This window comes from Temnothorax nylanderi, unplaced genomic scaffold (genome assembly GCF_030848795.1).
Source record: "Temnothorax nylanderi isolate EJ_2023f unplaced genomic scaffold, tnyl_v1.0 TNYL_tig0199_pilon, whole genome shotgun sequence".
In the NCBI taxonomy this organism is placed as follows: domain Eukaryota; kingdom Metazoa; phylum Arthropoda; class Insecta; order Hymenoptera; family Formicidae; genus Temnothorax; species Temnothorax nylanderi.
In genome coordinates this window covers 26523-45799 of record NW_027249261.1, presented here as the reverse complement: position 1 = coordinate 45799, position 19277 = coordinate 26523, and the positions used below count along the sequence as shown (strand labels likewise).

General features: G+C 43.7%; 2 protein-coding genes across 7 annotated transcripts; one reads left to right on the top strand and one right to left on the bottom strand.

Moving 5' to 3' along the window:
* Positions 1-495: 495 nt before the first annotated feature.
* On the top strand, positions 496-14677 carry Fwd (phosphatidylinositol 4-kinase beta fwd). 6 transcript variants are annotated; one of them, XM_071716967.1, is made up of 12 exons: positions 496-988; positions 7026-7271; positions 8223-9187; positions 9408-9525; positions 9633-9767; positions 9887-10053; positions 10161-10291; positions 10364-10594; positions 10679-10975; positions 11057-11433; positions 11623-12095; positions 12190-14677. In XM_071716967.1, the coding sequence occupies exons 2-12, from the start codon at positions 7090-7092 to the stop codon at positions 12375-12377; spliced, it is 3264 nt and encodes a 1087-aa protein (XP_071573068.1). In that variant the 5' UTR covers positions 496-988; positions 7026-7089; the 3' UTR covers positions 12378-14677. The 6 variants fall into 6 exon arrangements, with proteins under 6 accessions (XP_071573068.1, XP_071573067.1, XP_071573071.1 ...); XM_071716966.1 differs by having other exon boundaries at positions 496-1255; XM_071716970.1 differs by having other exon boundaries at positions 536-617.
* On the bottom strand, positions 14659-17410 carry LOC139778859 (protein ST7 homolog). The gene is made up of 2 exons (XM_071716972.1): positions 16620-17410; positions 14659-16205 (listed from the first exon to the last, which is right to left on the bottom strand). Exons 1-2 carry the CDS (start codon positions 17047-17049, stop codon positions 15085-15087), a joined length of 1551 nt encoding a protein of 516 aa, XP_071573073.1. The 5' UTR covers positions 17050-17410; the 3' UTR covers positions 14659-15084.
* Between the last annotated feature and the right edge of the window lie 1867 nt (positions 17411-19277).

Genomic DNA, 19277 nt, shown 5'->3' with positions numbered 1-19277 from the left:
AGCTAATTTTGAAACCTTCCTTCGCATCCGCATATCTGTATCTTGTTTATACGAGATTTATCTCAATCTTGCGTAAGGAAATAACCATAAACAAAACTTATATTAAATCCGAAAGGACTCCAGTAGAATAAGAATCGATAAGAATGCATTATCTGCCTTTATCGGAAGATAATTCCTAAAACGTCTTATCGTCTTTTCTTTATCTCTCCGACGAAGCGAGTTATTGTTTTGTAATATCCGCGTTGAGATCCGAAGGCGTTTCTCGTCAAACGCGCGCGTCAATGGGAACGCCATTTAACGGGGTGTTTCTCTCCCTTTTCAAGAAACAGAAAAATCGAGAAGCATCCGTCAGCTCGTGTCAAACGAGGGAAGGGCCGCGGGCCGGCTAGGCACGTCCCTGGACGGCGCAGCCGTGATTCAGGCCGGCCGGACTGGCCGGACTGGGGCCCGGAGTTCGCGATTCGCGTCCGTCGCGTTGGCAGCAGTGCGCCGCGCCGAGTCAGTGCTCAATGCGTCGTGCGACGGACAACAACGTCGGGGTTTGGCGTGGGCAGCGGTTCGTCGTCTCGCAGTCGTCGTCGTCGTCGTCGTCGTCGTTGTTTCGCAGCGTCGATCCGGTACGGTTCGAGCGATAACGCGCCTGCCCTTCTCTCGGCGCGGGTTAACCGAGCCGCGGTACTCCGGACCGAGCGTCGTCGTCGTCGCCGTCGTTCGCTTCCGCTCGCTCGTCGCGCGGTCGTCCCCCGCGACGCATCGCGCGCATCGCGCCCGCGACGGAGCCCCGATCGACGCGCGTTGTTGGGCGTAGCCGGCGGCAGCGAGAAACGACACGAGAGCGTGCGTGCGTGCGTGCGTGCGTGCGTGTCTGCCCGTCTATCTGCCTTCCTGCCAGTCTGCTTGCCCGCGCGTCTGCCTGCCTGCCCAGCCTGCACGCGCGCGTGAACCGCGCGCCTCCGGAACTGCTCCTGATCGTCGCTGCCATTACGAGGTGGGAACCGAGGGGGGCCGACGAGCGTCGTGTCGTGTGTGTGTCCGCGGTGCCTGGTGCCTGGTGCCTCGTACCCGAGAGGGAAGATACGTGGACGACGGGACGAGACGCTACTCTCTCCTCTTCTCCGTCCGTCAGGCCCGTCTCCTTCGCGCTCCGTCCCCGCGCGTCTCCGTCGTCGCCGTGAAACTCGGCCCGCCTAGACGGCCAGGATCGAGGCATGCCGTCGGTAGCGTCGTAGCTCGGGATCCCGGATTCGAGCGCGAGGTGAGTGCCAACGAGTTGACGTCGACGTTGACGTTGACGTTGACGTTTAACGTCGCGCCGCGTCGCGTCGCGTCGCCGCGCGGCGCGGGGCGGCGAGGGCGATTGATTCACGTCACGAAGGACGACGCGACGGTGACCGGCGACCGGCGACGGGGGTGTGGATTTTCCAGTGTTCTGTCAACACGCACAGGCACGGGATCGGCAGGAAGCTCGCTCTCGCGAGCATGGCACACCCATCTCCGCTGCGCGAGCGGTCACCGGGCGACCTAGCGGCGCGGAGCGGAGCGGAGCGGCGGCGACGGTGCCAGGAGACGCTCGCGCGGCGCGGCGAGACGGAGAGGCGCGGTACAGCGCATAAACATAGATCGAAATCGGAAAAGATCTCCGTCCGTGGATTCTGCGTAGCGGGAAAAAGAGCGTGGCGATGATTGTAACTCGTTGACGGCGATCAGTCGGAAATCAGCCAGAGCCCTGTGCATGTGTGTGTGAGAAACTTGAGATTTCGAGCGCGACGTTGACGCGACACGCGAAAATTGTCTCTCCGCGTGCGTGCGGGTGTTGGTAATTTGGCTATTAATCTATCACACATATTTGCCGGTTTAAAACGTTAAAGAGAATTTTTGAGACGTATAATTGTTGGGATATATTTATTAAATACCGCGTAATTACTTCAATGCCAGAGATATCTTGATTAGGCCTATATAAAATTCTCACAACACAGAGTAAACATAGACATCATTATTTTCGGTTTTTGGCGAAATTTGCATCTAGATTATTCCACTTTAATATTTAGATTATTCAACTTTGCATATAAATTTATATTAATCTAAATGAACAATTTGAATTCAAATTCCACTGCTGAAGATAATGATGTCTGTGTTTACTCTGTGTTGCGATAATTCTACGACGATTGCCACAGCGTTGCAAAATTAAACTCACCGAGATTATATTTATCAAGTAATAACCGACGATTAAATTTGCCTAATGCTGACTTAGCACTGTTCCGCTGGATAAATTACATTCAGACGGTTGGCCTTACTCAATGAGAACAGTCCGGCTCTAGAATGGCCTTTACGATAGTATGTTTCGGATACGATAAATAGTCAGTGTCACGTGCACGATGAATGGCATGGGCGGCGATAATTGAAAACGCCAAACGATATAGAATAGATAATTTTAAATGCCCGACGCATCGGACATTGGAGTTTGATCCTCACCGTATCTGAAGCGAGAAATTTGCGAATTTTAACCGTCACGAGAATCGTTTCTTGAAAAAACTCGTCGCGGACGATTTAGAAAAATTCCTCGCGCGCTACGAGGTTTCGCGACGTTGACATTTACATTTCGAAGCAGTTACGAGGCCAGACAGACCTCCGAAGACGCGCTTGAAGAAATTTAATTAATGCTGAACTTGAGGAATTAGAACTTGGAACTAGACGAGTAGTCATCGATAAGGCATCGTGCGGTGTCTAGTTGATAGTTTCCCATGCATAAGCTAGAATAGCCGCATCACTGAGACATCGTAAGGTGTCTAATTAATGGTTTCATGCATTTTATTTCGCGAAAAAGATATGTATGCATTCAGCAAATCTAAACTGAATATAAAAAATTGGGCATCTGCGAACGTTGTCCTTGTTGGTCGAAAATCGTGTTTAAAAACTTTATATTGAATTATCCCATAAATATTGCGGCTTTTTAGAAATATTTTCGAAATAAAATAAACAATTTGACATTCTGATTTTAATCCAAAATATATTTTCCGTTATTAATTACATTTCGAAGCTGTTACGAAGCCAGACAGACCTCCGAAGACGCGCTTGAAGAAATTTAATTAATACTGAACTTGAGGAATTACAACTTCTTCCCCCATCTTAATCTTAAATTTTCAATTCCCTGGCGATAAAAGGCGTCTTCTGGTTTTGAGCTAAGAATAAATCGAGAATAAATCCAAGCGCCCTTTTATACCGCACGTTATTTATGAGATGATGTAAACGAGGAAGATTCAAAGTTTCGTCATTTTTTATTTTTTTTAGAGACGTTCCGATCGGAGGCTTTCGATCCCTTTCCCCCTGCGCGAGATCTTTTATTCGTTCGGAACCATCCGGCCTCGCACCGTTTTACATTCGCAATCTGCTTTACGTAAATCGCACGTAAAACGTTTGTTTGATCGCGCGACGACGGCACGAGCGTCCACGAAGCTTCCTCCGCGAGGAAGATTACATTTTTTCGCGAAAAGCTTCTCAAAAGTCTTTTACTCGCAAAGGGAAATCTTGGGGTCGCCGAGTTTCGACGCGCATTTGACTTTCTAGCGCGGGCTTCGCGCCCACGCGCGCGAAAACGCCCGGCGCTCGTGTAATTGCGCTCTGAAAAAGTCGTTAAAGCCGCGCACGGTCATCGACGCCGATTATTAGATCATCGAAGTGATTAGATCATCCGTAATTCGTATACAGCGAGACGCATTCACGTCCGCCTCTGCATTCACCGGGGATAGTCATAAAGAAAAAGAAGCGTAGCTGCTTTTTATAGTATTGGCATAGCGTAGATCTGTAGATGTAGCGCGATGGAAAAAAGATGAAAGAGATCCGAGCAACGTCGATAGCTATCGCGCCATGATCCAGGAAATTAATTTTTCAACTGTGAGACAGTTAAATTTCTCTTTTGCCAAGAGGCAAATAAAAGCGTGCTGTAATTACGACGTATCGTCCGAGTTGTTTCCACATGGATTGGCATAACGCGTAGAAATAATATAAAATATTAGTATTTAATCCTTTGTCGTGAAATATTCGTAATCTTGTAATAACGAGACCCGATATATGTTATAAAACTTAATGTAATAATTATAGATGCTGAGAAAGTCAATTAAGATACGAAACGATTCCCTTCGACGTAACGTGTCGACGTCCGGTATCGGCGAGTGAACGGTCGAACGGACCAGTTCAAATATCAACCGGAATGAGAAATACGTGTACGAGTAATAGTAGATACGTGTGTATACGTATTGATGTAATTTCTGAGCACTTCTCTTACTTTTTTATTACATTGATCCTTACGTACGATTCTTATTTGACGTTTTTAACATATATCGACATTTTTTTTCTTGCAAAATGGAGATTGTTGTCCGCGACAAATAAACGCGAGAAAATATCGATAGATCGATAAGTACCGTCTACCGCCTGGGATCGGACAGCTGTTTGCGTCGCCAATTTTGGAACTCGGAGCGAACAACACGCGCTCGGTAACGTCGAGTACGGCGCCGGCACCGAAGCAGATCGGTGAAAGCACATGGTACCACGCATGTCGCGAGTTTCAAGTCGGCGGATTTTGCAACGCGCAACGCGATCCGTGTGCCGAGATAGAAACCACGGTTCCGCATCGTGACGCCCGCGCCGCAATTTTTAAAATACCACGCACAATCTTTTGTCACGTGAGGAGGTAATTCTCGCGTTCGCCGTTTTGACTTTTGACGCGTGAAGAAGACGCGGGCAGAGGCCGCTCGGCGGATGACGTTGCGAGATGGACCCCCTCGGGTGAAGAAATATCGGTTAATAGACAGTTAGCTTCGTTGACGGCGCGTTTGCGCAATTAGAAGGATTGTCTGAAAGCATTCGGAGTTTGGTATTTCAACGCTTTGACTAATACCGTGAGCTTCGTTAGCGTCTCCCAAATTCGTTCCATATGGAGTGCGAGACCTCGCTCAGTGAATCTCAGCTCGTTTGGTGAGTTTTCGCGAGCTTCAGGAACATACGTTCACTTGAAAAATTAAGGATCGTAGGATATTAAAATATTCAGGATCGAGAATAACGAAAAGTCAGTGATCGAAGCGTGTTAACGTAGCTTCGAAGTAACGTGTGCACTGATAAAAGAAAAAGTTGTTAAATTAACTAAATATTTTTTAACTAATTATTATTTTTTAAGTTAAAATATTAAAATATTTGAGTCAAATTACGTCATGTTAATATTTAATATGTCGTATATTGTATTTAATTTAAATACAAATATTTTAATTAAAAAAATAATCAGATAAAAATATTTCAGTCAAGTTAACGACTTTTTTTTCTCAGTGCGGTATTCACGTTCGACGCGGAAAAGTTCGGAGAATGAGGCAGTTTATTTTCTCGTCGAGGCGCTTGTTCTCCATGTGACTACTATGTAACTAACTGCACGGAATATTGCATCGTCTTTTGTACCCGCATTTATTTACCCGCGGGATAATTGTGCGTGGAATGGAGCGCGCCATACCGCCAGGAAGATCCTAGAAAGTGTTCGAATTGATAAAAAGCCGCACACTTTCTACACGTCTGTATTGCGGCTATCGTGACTTTTTCAATTTTATACCGTTGCGGCGCGGATATTCAACAAATCCGTCGACCTTTCGGTCGACCTTTCTTCCATTTGTTGCCCACATGCGTCTAAACGCATATGCGTATACCTTTATATGATTAATGATCAGCTTCGATAATTTATTTATTTACTTATGTATGTATATAAACGGGATTAAAAGAGGTCCCTTTAGTACACACAGTACGATCATAATTACATCAGCAAAAGACGCGGAATAAGATGCTGAAAGAAGGATATGAGAATAACAACCTTACAAGTTACAATAAAGATAAGATCTAACGAAGATAACGTCTATTAATGATTATTTGATAGCTGCTGTGAAAAGAGATTTATTTTTCCAACTGCCTTACATTCAAACATATTCAAAGAAACGTCGGGATTACGTATCGTAAAGCTATACATTTTTCAGGAATCGGCTTTCAAAGTCCCTCTGCTTTTCCTTTTCGGGAAATCTCAGCAGGTTTCAGAACGCTTTTAAATAAAGCACCGTTTGAAGCGACGTTTGTGCAGACGAAATTGATATCGACGCGAATTCTTATTTCTCGAAAGGAAGTTCCAATTTCGCGTCTTATCCGGGCACTAAAGCGGCGCGATTGACCTTCCAGACAGATGCGCGCGATTTCCGGCCGCTCGGTTTCGTAGCTGCTCCCGCGCGTGGAGGTTTTTTTTTTCTCGCGGCGCGATATCGCGACGTTATATAACCCAATTACAATATCGCGAAAACCTTCCCGTCGTGTATATTTAATTAAAAGATATGGCATACGTTCTTCCCGATCCGAGATACCGATTTTCCTTATCGCGATATTTGACAGACGCGGCTGATAACGAGGTCGGACGAGGCGTTATCCGAGCGTGTTCTCCTCGTGCTGAGCAATCGTCGTTGACATTACGGCTCCAGTTATATGCGCGGCGTTCGTGCCGCGAGCGCTCGTGATTGCGACGCGAAAAATGATATCATCCGTTATCAGCTTACGCTGCTCCCGAAAATAATGACGATGCCGGAAGTACATCTCATCTCTCGATTCACGCGTCTCGCTATCGAACCGTTTAACTTTTCTCGCGTTCGCTTTTCCCATGTACTGTCTGACACTCATTAGAATCACATTTAATGTTAATTAATATGTATATTTATTTATTGCGATGCGATTGTCGTGATACAATTATCGAGAAAGCTCTTTAAAAGGAGTCTATGTAATAGTACGTTATATCATCCTACGACACAATGCTTATAGATATATTGCACATAAATGCAGTAATATAGTTTGGATATATAATAAGAATGCTTTCCTGTTTTTTTGCCCCTAATGTTAACTCGATTTTTTGCCTAATATGTTAACCAGAATGTCTTTCTTTAACATGAGGATGTTACGCTCTCGATGTTCGAGAAACGAGAGACGGCGCTGATTCAGGTTGTTGCGTGGTTTTGCAGGTGAAGCCCCAGCATGGCCAGCAGATGACTGTTAGCCGAGCCGGTGCTCGTACTCGACTCTAATATGAGCGAAGTGGTGGCAGTGACGCCGACTGGTGGACCTACGCGTCAGGAAAGCGTGACACACATCAAACGGCACAAACTGGCCAGCTGTAATGTTCCTCTCGTGCACGGTCGGCCGAATCCGTCGATCAGTCCACGCAGCAGACTGACCACGCATCAACGAAACCACAGTTTGGACTTCAGGTATCCGTGCCGATCCCCGCGAATGCTCGGCGAGGTCGTTCCGCGACACACGCGCGAGCTATTTGCGACGCGTCTCTGGCCCGCGCCTCCGACGTTTCCTGGCACTTGTTGAATAAAAGCGATCGTAAATTCGCCTCGCGTATGCCACGACGTCGAAGTTGACGATACGAGTGGAAGCTCTACGTCGTAATATAAATCGGAGGAATGCAAGCCGTGATATTTAAATTGGCGGCGACGACGTCATCAATATTAATAATCATCGCAACGAGTAATTGCAGTCACGCGCGGCGCAGTCGTATCTATTTTCTTTATTGGTCGCATTTTCGCAGCTGCCGACTGGAAACTAGTACTAGCTAATATTTTGTGCGCGCAATTCTCTTCGATCGAGAAAGAAGGCAAAGGATACTCACCAAAGGATACATTTAAATCAGAACGGTTTAAATGTTACTTATAAAAAAAGTAATTTATTAATCTTATAGATAGATGATGAAATATCGAATCTTTTACAACGCAAAACAACAAGGAAAAATACGAAGTACTTAGTATTAAGAACTTATGAGAAAGAAAAACGCAAAGGTGCAACGTTTCAAGGATTAAATAATCCAGAACATATGCACGAGTGATAGTGATGTTATTAAATATATCATTAAATATATATTTATACGTAGAATGAGATAGAGTAGACTACAAGAAGGATACATCGATAGCTGATAATAAGATGGAGAAGAAGTCTAATAAATATAATTACTAATTACATAGATTGTTGTATATAAAACATTTCTGTGAAAAGAGTTCTGTGAAAACTATACTTTCTATTTTTTATCTTTATTCGTATGTATTAAAAATCAAAGATACATTTGCAATTCGATGAAATTTATGTAGCGTATCATATAACGTATAAGAGAAAGTACCTTGGCTATTAATTATAACGTTGTCGATCATTATTCCTAGATCAATGGGTATCCTACTACCGCCGGTGCCTCAGGCGGCCGCTACGACGCTGACGCACCATCATAGAAACCGGAGCTTGGACTCCGCCCTGCAGCGAATCCCAGAGGTGGACGTTACGCCAAGTCCGGAATGCGAGAATCCCGCACCTTCGTCGGTCTCTAAGACGACGACGGTATCGTCGTCGTCGTCCTCGGGATCATGCGGAAAGGGCGCGCGCACCGCGCGGGAACGCGAGGACCTGGCCAGTCTCGGTTCCGACGACTCCGGTATTCTGTGTGGCTCCGACAGCGGCTCGAGCGACGCCACGAATACGCCCGCCACCCGCGAATCCAGCGTGGATCATCTGCATAGCCGCGAGAGCCTCGACTCGTCCGTGTCGCAGCCGGGCGACGTGTATTCGGTCGATGCGGTGGACGGTATGGAGAACAGTGCCGGTGTAGTGTCAGTGTCGATGTCGGTGCCGGTGTCACCTGTGGAACTGTCCACGCGTCTCAGTGACAGTCCAGCGTCTCCCGTGTCCCCTGAGAACGAGGCCAACGGCGAGCGTTCTCGGTGCGACGACGCGATCGACGGTGATGAATGTTGCTCGCAGGAACCGCGACCAAATATGAACGTGCGAGAATGCGGCAGTGACGTTCAGCACGACTATCAGAATCAGGAATGCGTCGATATCTATCCAAACGCTATGCAAGTGTCATCACCGCCGTCCGTGGCCGATACGAGCCAGAGCGAGTTGGCAGGAGCGGCCATGACCCTTTGCTGCGGCACGACCGCGACGCAGCAACAAGAAGTCGAGACGGTGAAGAAGCAATCGGACGTTGTCCGTCGGCAGAAGCAAGAAACGAAGCAACCGAAACCTTCAGAAGGCTGTCTGCTACGACTTTTCGAGAGTCAAATATTTGACATGTCCATGGCTATATCCTATCTGTTCAATTCCAAAGAACCTGGCGTTCAGAGTTATCTAGGTATAGTAAACATTAGATAAAAAATTTAATTTTTCACGCATTCGAATAATGTGTACTCTATTTTCATCAAATATGGTTTCCAAATAACGATCCCTATAAATACGAATTTTGCAAAGTAAAAATTGTTTAGCGAATGCACCCTTACAATTAGAGAAATGCACTCTGTATGTACGATGTCACGATAAATATGAATGTTGTGTGTAACAATGACATATTGTAGGTAACAAGATGTTCAGTTTTTCGGATAATGATGTGGACTTTTACTTACCGCAGTTAGTTGTGATGTATATACAACTTCACGATGTAACAGAAGTTCTTTATCCATATCTTGTCTATAGGTAAATATAAGGACTCGCGCATTAGAAGATTGCTCGATTGTGCATTTTATCAATTGCGGCGCTAAGATTTGAGTAAATTAAAACTAAACGAGTCAACTGCTTTGCAGATGTAGACAGTCAGCAGATTTCTCATTAAAATGTGCCTGGCTGCTAGACGCGTACAGTTCTGATGCTCATTTGCCGTCAAAGAAGAAGTCTCATGGGACCAAATTGAAAAATCTTATCCTGTCAGATGAACTCAGGTAGGACTAATTAGTAGAAAAGCAATGGAGAATTTTTGGTAGATTAGTGACTCAGGAACAATTGCACATAAATTTAGAATAAAAAAAAACTTTATCTCTAAATACGTGTAATATTTCAGGCCAAAGGGAAATGAAGGTCGAAAGCAGCGTGTCGCTGGATTGCAAGTTTCTGCGCCATCACCATTGCCCTCGACACAAAATCTTACGTCGCCGAATAAGAAAACCCACCAAAGATCTCAGTCCGACGCTACTGGATTGTTCCAGACTATACGCCGTAGTCATTCCGGTAATTATCCAAACTAGCACGCATCTCTTAAAACGATAAATTACACACCACGAGAAATATCATTTTTACAATGACTGTTTTAATGAGCATTCCAAATTCTTCAAAAGGTATAATAAATAAAGTAAGTCTTGGGGACCTGAGCTCTGGTCGAGCGTTTGACAACGGCTGTACCTGCTTCTATTCCTGCCAAGGTGTGGTGAACGATTTGCGAGGCCAAAAAACCGATTGTTTTTGCAATGTGAGTTATCTTGTACGAAAGAGTAGCAGGCATTTACTGTAATATAAAGCTTTAATATGAATCTGCCTGCAGGCACCTCGACTCGCGCCAGAACTCGAATTTATTCAAGCTCTAATATCAATTGGTAAATTGCTCGGGACTATCCCAACAAAGGAAAGTAAAACCGTTCAATTAGTGGCGGAGCTCAATACGCTTAATTTGAATCTCCCTGCGAGGGTGTGGTTTCCTCTGCACAGCACGGTACCGCATCATATCGTGCGAGTTCCACCACAATGCGCCGCCGTTCTTAACAGCAAGGATAAGGTACAAACATTTCGTTTCGCTTTCTTGGAACCATTACAAAAGTTCGTCATTTGAATATCGACTTTTATGTTGGTACTATTATAGGCACCTTATATAATATATGTGGAGGTATTAGAGGTGGAAGATTTATATACATCGCCCGTGCCGACGAAAATAATGGGCAGTTCGTTGAGGCACACGAAGTCTGAAGAGAATTTAACGGGCGGCGAGCAGTCCAATAATATGTCCACTTCAGATAGTCAACAGAATTCGACGGTACGGCAAACTCCCGTAAAAAATATCTCGCCATATTCTGTTAGGAATACAGATGTGGCATTCAATTTCCCCGATGACGATCCTAACGATTGTTGGAGTCAAGAGGACGACGAGATCACACAGCAGGTGTGTATCTTATTTGAGCGACCACGCGTCATCTCTTCAATTATAATTTGTATTCTAACTTTTCTATTCGCTTTCGTTCAGTATTTACAGCTTCGCAAGCCAAAAGATCGGGACACCATATCGCAACTGAGTCAAGATTCGTCCGATAGCAGGGAACCGATCTTTGTACCGGGCGATATTAAGAGAAGATTGAGCGAAATGGCAGCTACGCCGAGCGCGACTTTCAGTCACGATCCCGAGGATCCATCGGCGGCGGTCCTCAAGGAGCCATGGGAGCAGAAGCAACGACGCATAAGAGCTTCCAGCCCGTATGGGCACTTGGCATCTTGGAGATTACTTGCGGTAATTGTGAAATGCGGCGATGATCTCAGACAAGAACTTCTCGCCTCGCAATTGCTCTCAATGTTGCAAAAGATTTGGCAAGACGAACAAGTGCCCCTTTGGGTACGGCCGTACAAGTAAGTGCAAGTTACTATCGGAAATTTTCGTCTCGTAAAAAAAAGTCAATTGCCTCTCCTCTTCCCCGTTGGAGGAATAATTATTAACTGATATTAAAAGATATATATAATAATTTGTTAATATATTAAATTTTCTATAACAATTTCGATAATTTGGCTCTTGGATGATAATTTGATTTTGAATTACAGAATACTGTGTCTATCCAACGACAGTGGTCTGATTGAGCCTATCCTGAACACTGTCTCGCTCCACCAAGTGAAGAAACAGTGCCAATTAACACTTTTCCAATACTTCGAACGAGAGTTCGGCCCTTCTACCTCAGAGACGTTCCGAGTGGCACAGAGGAATTTCATTCAGAGCTGTGCCGCGTATTGCCTGGTCAGCTATCTCATTCAAGTAAAAGATCGTCACAATGGCAATATCTTGTTGCACAGCGACGGTCATCTGATCCACATAGATTTCGGATTTATTCTGTCGACCTCGCCACGAAATCTTGGCTTCGAGACCAGCCCATTTAAACTGACGCCGGAATTTGTCGAGGTGATGGGTGGTAATCAGTCCAAGCTATTTGAGGAATTTAAGAGCCTCATTCTTCAAGGCTTAATTGCGGCACGGAAACACATGGAGAAGATAGTTAACCTCGTTGAGATTATGTTGTCGGGTAAGTAGTAGAACTCTCGTACTGGCCGTTCATACGTTCGTTCGCGTGTCAACCCGCGTATCTCAATGGCTTTCATCGATTTTTTTTTCCGCAGGCTCTCAGCTTCCGTGCTTCCGCAGTGGTGGGGCGGCGACTGTTCAAGGTCTCAAGAATAGGTTCCACCTCACGTTAACAGAGGATCAATTGCGTCGGCATGTTGAGGATTTAGTCGAAGGCAGCATTCACTCGTGGTCCACTAAACTCTATGATCGATATCAATATTTCGCAAACGGTACTCTTTAATATCAAGATTAACAATCTTCTCTGTCTATCGCGTTTCGGTTAAAACTCTTTCGCGAAGTTAAAAGAAGAACATCAATTGTTATGTGTTGTCTTCTTCCACAATTTTTGCATACATTTAATAACTCTCTGTTGACCAATCGGCGGTCGCGTGCCAGCCAGTAAACATATTCAATCTACTATGTCAGGAAATTTGTTCCGTACTATAAGTTGCGATAAAAATGCGGTAACGTAAAAAGACAAGATTTAATTATATATTGCTGTTTATTGTAATTGGCGTTAGGGACATTTCTTCAATTCTTCGGTGAAGATATTTGTTTAAATTGTACTATATTTTGAGAAACGGCTTCTATTAGTTTCAACGTGTAAATAAAGGATTGTAATTGCGTATAATAATTGCACGCGATAGCGAAAGAAAAGACGGAAAGTTCTTTCTGGGCACGTGAGCTGAAATTTCGATTGGGCAGCGCTGTTTTCTAGCATTCCACAAGCACAAATGACGTTTTAGAGTGGAAAAACCGCTTTCTTCTTGAACATGTAGATAGCCTCGATTAGGCTAAACGTATAGAATTCGGATAGATTGCTATTCTTTGAGTTCGAAACGTTATTCCTTGCTTTCGTGGTGGGCAAGAACGATACGAAATATTTTTAGCAGAATTCAAAGCGATCTCGATGTTTGATAAATTAAGGAACTTCGATAGATGAATGAAATATATGAATATCTTAAGAGAACATGACACTTAGTTGAAGGGTGTGAGCGCTTCGTTGAAAGTTAAAAATATTTATCGTCGTTTGAGAAATTAGATGAAAGAAGGAAATGATCTATGAGAATTTTGGTATCCAGTTGATTACATATATCCACTATATATAACGTTTTTTGTTCGATACATTAAGACTGCTGTTGTTTACGTATGCCTCAATTGACAAATTGCGAATTAGCTATCGCCGTAGCGCAGACGTGGCGTCAATGACTGAACGCGTTGGACTGCTAAATCGAGTGTAGCTTATATAAACAGCGTAATTTGTTAAAGGTGCCTTATTTGTGTAGAGGAACGTTGGTGGAGACGATCAAACACTAGACACAGTGAAGTGATGTGTTAACGTGGCGATCTTAGCGTGAAGCTGATTTTGAGCGTGAAGCGGACAATCTGTAATTTGTACATATAGCAGAGAGAGAGAAAAAAGAAACATTGCGTGGACTTTCGTAGATAATTCGCGGCAATAAAAAAGTAGAGCCTACTAAATGGTAGGACGGAATCAGCGGATCTCCATCCCCGGGGGATTCTAACGCAATTCTGGCGAGTGCGTGTAAGAAGGCTACGTACAAAATATAGGCTCGGATATTAGCAGGAGGCGAATACTCAAAATATTTCCTATTTCGTAGATTAGTACTCTTCGATAAATACATCTAATTGTACACGCGGTATGAATTAAGGACTAAGCATTATACTATAGCGAATCTTAAGGATCACATTTGAAAGTTTTTACATGTTCTTATATTACGTAAACATTCATCCCCCCCCCTCTCATTCCTTCTCCTTTCCTTTCCCCCATAGCCGTGAATACGAGGAGCGTTGTAGCTGTGTACGGAGGATAATTATTTAATCGTAATTCCTCTCGCGTGACGTTTTACGTACGTATGTCCGTTTAAGTAAATTATATAAATATATATAGATAAACTATAAAGAGATATTGTACATATATATAAAATGACAAATTTTATCACCTTATTATATATGTATCAGTTAAGAATTTAATTGAGGATGAATGTTCGAAGCAAAATCAAAGTTACGGCTGGATCCAGCCCGGAGTACCAGAGAGACCTGGGCCCTCTGACTTCCAAGTGTCTTATATCTTTCTCTCTCGCTCCTTCTGTCTCTTCTTCTCTTATCATAACCGTCTCATGATAGACAGGCAGACCAGAAATCAGATGCGATTATAAAATGATTGAGAGAATGTGAAACTATCCGTCTCGTTACTTCGACACATTGGTTTGTCTCTTATTATTTTACGTTTCGGCGAGCTCTCGTAAAAATTGTATAATATATTATAATATGTGATTAATGTGAGGGATTTTAACATTCTCGTTGTTATGCTGTGTAAGAATGATTGCGGAGGGATACGCGAAGGGGATATGATACTCTCTCTCTCACCCCGGTCGACTGAACGTGCCCGAACTTGCTTCCTGTTCCGTCGACACGTGAAACGTCGAGATCTCTGATTTGCCTTGATCTTTCACCTCATTACAAGCTACTGATAATATCCATCATTGAATAAATACGAATGCGATAAAACAAAGAGAATTTATTTAGCACCCAACTGCCGTTTCGCACAAATTTGTACAATCGCATATTCGCGATGTAGCGATTTCTCGATGATACACATTATATTATATATAATTATCTCGTATTTTATACATACATATATATTATTAATTTGTATATATATATGTATATATAATACGTTACTGCCTAAAATTCTTGTTATTACGGTTATATTCACCATTGTTTGAACGTAATGGTACATAAACACAATCGTCACTACGAGATATTATAGTATCAGTCACGACAAAGTTGTAAATTGGAACTTTTACACATTTACATACATAATAGAGGCGCCTACAGAGATAGTAGAAATAAAACAATAAGTATATCGCGAGTATCACAATAAGTCTTAAGTTAATTAATGGAGATCGTATGGAAATACAGCCTTATATTCTAGAGAGCTGCTGCAATAAGTTAGAGGGCAAGATAGCCAGCTTGTCAAGAAGATAGTAAAACGGATGGGAGAACCAGGCGAGCATCGAACGGGCGACTACGCCCATAGTGTCCGGGTACTGATGAGTCAACAGAGCTAACAGCGCGGTGAACGAGCACAGACCGGCGGTGAAGAGGATGAAGAAGGGCAGCTCCTTCTTCGGGTAGACACTGACGTCGTGGAACGACGGCAAGAGTTCCCGGTCGGCGCATTCGGTACACGTCGGATATGGATAAAACAGATGTCCGCGCTCAAGTGGATAGGGTAACATCCTAAATGTGCCCTCCCAAGTGCAGTGGAGCAGATTCAGAGCACCCTCTATCTGCTTCCAATGTGCCAGATGGAAGAACGCGTACGCAATCGCTTCGGAGTCACCACGTTTCAGCACGTGCTCGGGTGGGAGAATGAGCGGTTTCATTTCCAGAAGATACTTGGGTACATGAGGATTGAATTCCACGGCCCGATGGATCGCCTCCACCGCCGACATCTCGGCGGTAGTCAGACCGCGCTTGCTGGCGATGTCAGGCGAGAACTTGTCCGCCACCAGCCGTGCTTTTAACAGCGCCGCCGTGTAGCAAATGGTCGCCGATTTCGGCAGGCTGATGTCGTCGTACTTGGCCAGCACGGCCTGCACGTCCGCGTACGCCTGCATCTCCAGTAGGGTCTCGATCAGGTTTTCATGGATATTCAACACGTTCATGATCGGCGGTACCTCCTTCGTAAGATCGCGAAACATCTTCACCGCCTCTTTAAGTTTCCCTAATTTCCTCGCGCACATCGCTAGTCTTCTCTTGATGTAGATCAACACATTCGTATCCCTTCTGTGTATCGCCTCGGCTATGGAGCCCTGGTGTTGGGTATTCTGCGATTTCCTGTAATTGTTCTCGGCCACTTTCAGAGCTTGCTTCAGGATCTTCTCCGCCTCGACGATAGTAGTGGCCTCTTCCTCCGCGAGAAGGATATAAGCTGGCGCACAATCGGGATTACGATCGAGAGCGCTATGCGCAGCCTGTATTCTCACTACTGGGTTGCGCTCCCTCCAAGCTGTTTGCATGATCTCATATTCTGCTTTACCTATGTAGAAGAATGATCAGATCAGCATCTCAATACCTTGTGTTTTAAGAAGGAAAAGGACAGAATTTAACTTCTCTGATAGATCAAACATCTCTAAATCGTTACAAATATTTTTAGCTTATTAACTTGCAACAGATATTTAAATTCTTCACATAGAAATATGTTATAAATACAAATAAGGTATAAGAACACTTGGCAAAGTATCAATGACAGATATTTCAAATAAAAATACATCCAAAATCAAACGTGTTACAAATATTTCTAGCTTATTAACTTACAACAGATATTTAAATTCTTAATATATAGCAATGTGTTATAAATACAAAAAGTATGAGAATACCTAGCGGAGTATCAATGACAGACATTTGTAAATTAGTCTTTTTGGGACAAATAAAGATGCATCTGGATCCGTACCAGTGTCACCTTCGCAGGTAAAGAATGTCTGATGATCCTGCGCGGACAGGTTCATGTCGTAGTACGTGAGGGGCTCCTTGTTGGTGGCCCAGTAAAATCTCTGATACTCGGCGCCCCTGAAAAGATTGATCGGATTGCGCCAGACCTTACACTCGGGCACATTCTGGTGGCTCGAGGAGCCCCCGGAGCCGCCGAGGCTCGTACCATTGCCGTCGTTGGTGTTGTCGCCGCCGCCGATCCACGGCGAGATGTGGTTGAGCGAGACCTGCTCGATGAACGAGGTGCCGTACTTCCTGAAGTACCACCACTCGAAGATGAGGATCAGGCCGGAGATGAGGGACGACGTACCGGTGAGGGCGACGTAGAATTTTGGGGTTAGAGTGTTCAGGAGCAATGTCGAGTCCCACATGCTGGTGAATAGCAGTGCCATTTATGCCCGATCTCGCGGATCTCGCCTCTCGGAAGGGGGAAAGAGAAACGACTCGGCGCGAGCCGTCGCTGTTCCCGCGGTCCCGCCGCGCGAGGCACGATGCACTAGCACTACCGTCTCCACCGCTGTTTACCACACGGCGCGCGACAACATCCGGAACGCGACGACTAACGACAAGACTCTACGTGAACTCTCCGCGAGCTCGTCCCGTACAAGAGGAAATTGCTGGACGGATTCGGCTATTCGACTCGGCACGCGTGCATCGCCACGCATCTCCCGGCGCGTAGTTAGTAAATATTTTCGATTCGACCGATGCTGATATTGCTGATATGTCATTGCTGACAACATTTCCGCGCGAAACGACACAACACTCAGCCGATAAGAGGGTAAAATTGAAAGGGATGATTCGCGTTGATAAACGAGGAATTCTCGAGTTTCTCGTTATTGTCGACTGTCTAGTTTAGTTGATCTAACGGCGATAGATGGCGGGACGATTTCATCATGTTTGCTTTGCGTTCGATTGTTCATCGCTAGATGCAGCTGGATGGTCAATCGACTAATTGTAAAGGCCCGGGCGGCCCGGGCACATAAAAAAACTTAAGCAGTAAGACGTTAGCAGTAAGTAAATCAGCCAATTATAGTCAAGAACTTAAGACATAACGTAAGCGGTGGCGAATCAGTATCGTTGATTTCCTTACTGTTTATGTCTTACTGCTTAAGTTTTTCTATGTGCCCGGGCCTTAAGACTAGTAGAAACTTTTTATGTTTTTTTTTTTAAATATGTAATAAAGAAGCTTTGCTATGTCATATGTTGGTTGTAATTTATCATATTACAATTTTTTTCTTGTACAATTTTTATGAGAAACAAAATATAGTATGGATGCATCTCAAAGTTTTGATGTCAAAATATTTAAAATTAATAAATGATGATAATAAATAACAGTAAATAATAATAAACAAGTTTCGAGCTTTACCTCGCGTTTAAATATTTTGATATAATTTTATTTAATAGTTTATGAAACTTTACCCTGGAGTTTTAGTGATATATTTAGTCAATTATACGATAAAATAAATGAAATTGAAATGGCACATTGAATATGCATACCAAATTGCGTTACAAAATCGTAAAATCGCGTAATTTTTTTTTTTATAGCAGAATATCGCATCACAGGAGTTAAAACAATTTAAATTTATCCGATTTTAATTAACGTAATAAATATTTTAATATATTAAAGGATAATTAATGCAATATACATATGATAATTATAATTAATACAATATTATATAAATATAATAATAAATGCTAATACACAACCCATAAATAGCGAGAATATTTCAAAATACGAACATTACGATCACGGGATACAAAACTTTCTTTCCGTTAATCCTCAATCCAAGGACGAACGTATCTAGCTGTCTATCTCTGCACTCTGCAAAATAGAAATGCTGAAGTTTGCGAGAATGCGCGTTACGTAAGTACGAGGAAGCAGATAACCGGAATAATGGAAGCGCATGGTGGACAGATAATAGGTTACTACGGACACGCGGTTTATCTTATATGACCCCTCGAACGTCAGCGGATCCTTCCGCGCGCGTTCGAAGGTCTTTCCTTCGGTCTTTCTTCCTTCCCCCGAGCGGAGCGCCGGCACCTCGCTCGTGTCCCAATAACCCACTTATCGAAGAAACCTCTTCGAGACGTTTGCCCCGCGCGTACAGAATATCTCGCGAGTTTAATTTACCGCGAGGATTCTCTATCCAATCCTTTAAGGTCGATTTTTCTTTCTAACGAAAATGTTGAAACGCTAATTGTCGACTTGCAGACGAAAGAAGAAGATCATTAGCGAACTAAATGTCAGAAACTCAGATGGATAATAAAACCACGTTTCTTAGATAATGTCAAGCGGATTTTAATAGAATTTCAAGTTGGAACTAAGTGACAAAGATAAATATGATAGATGATGATTTCTTACGTCACTTCCGCGTAAGAAGACTCGATTAGTTATCGGAGAATCTCTCGTTAAATTTAAAGCTGTTTGTGGAACACTCTCTATAACACCTTTATAGTTGATTTAAAATAGTATATAGCCGCGCTCGATTTATTTTTCTGGTCGATTTGTAGTCAAGAAATTTCACGTACGAGAACTCGGTAACGTCAATATTCGTAGCTATGATATTCACTTTTATTGTTTAGGATTATTTTCAATTATTGTTATTTTAAATTTGTGGCC

Excerpts from the sequence above, each read along its gene's own strand:
- LOC139778859 (XM_071716972.1), bottom strand. The coding sequence starts at position 17,049 with ATGGCACTGCTATTCACCAGCATGTGGGACTCGACATTGCTCCTGAAC. Across the intron at positions 16,206-16,619 it reads TACCTGCGAAGGTGACACTG|GTAAAGCAGAATATGAGATC; the intron begins GTACGGATCCAG and ends TCTTCTACATAG.
- Fwd (XM_071716967.1), top strand. The coding sequence starts at position 7,090 with ATGAGCGAAGTGGTGGCAGTGACGCCGACTGGTGGACCTACGCGTCAG. Across the intron at positions 7,272-8,222 it reads AACCACAGTTTGGACTTCAG|ATCAATGGGTATCCTACTAC; the intron begins GTATCCGTGCCG and ends CATTATTCCTAG. Across the intron at positions 9,188-9,407 it reads TGGCGTTCAGAGTTATCTAG|GTAACAAGATGTTCAGTTTT; the intron begins GTATAGTAAACA and ends GACATATTGTAG.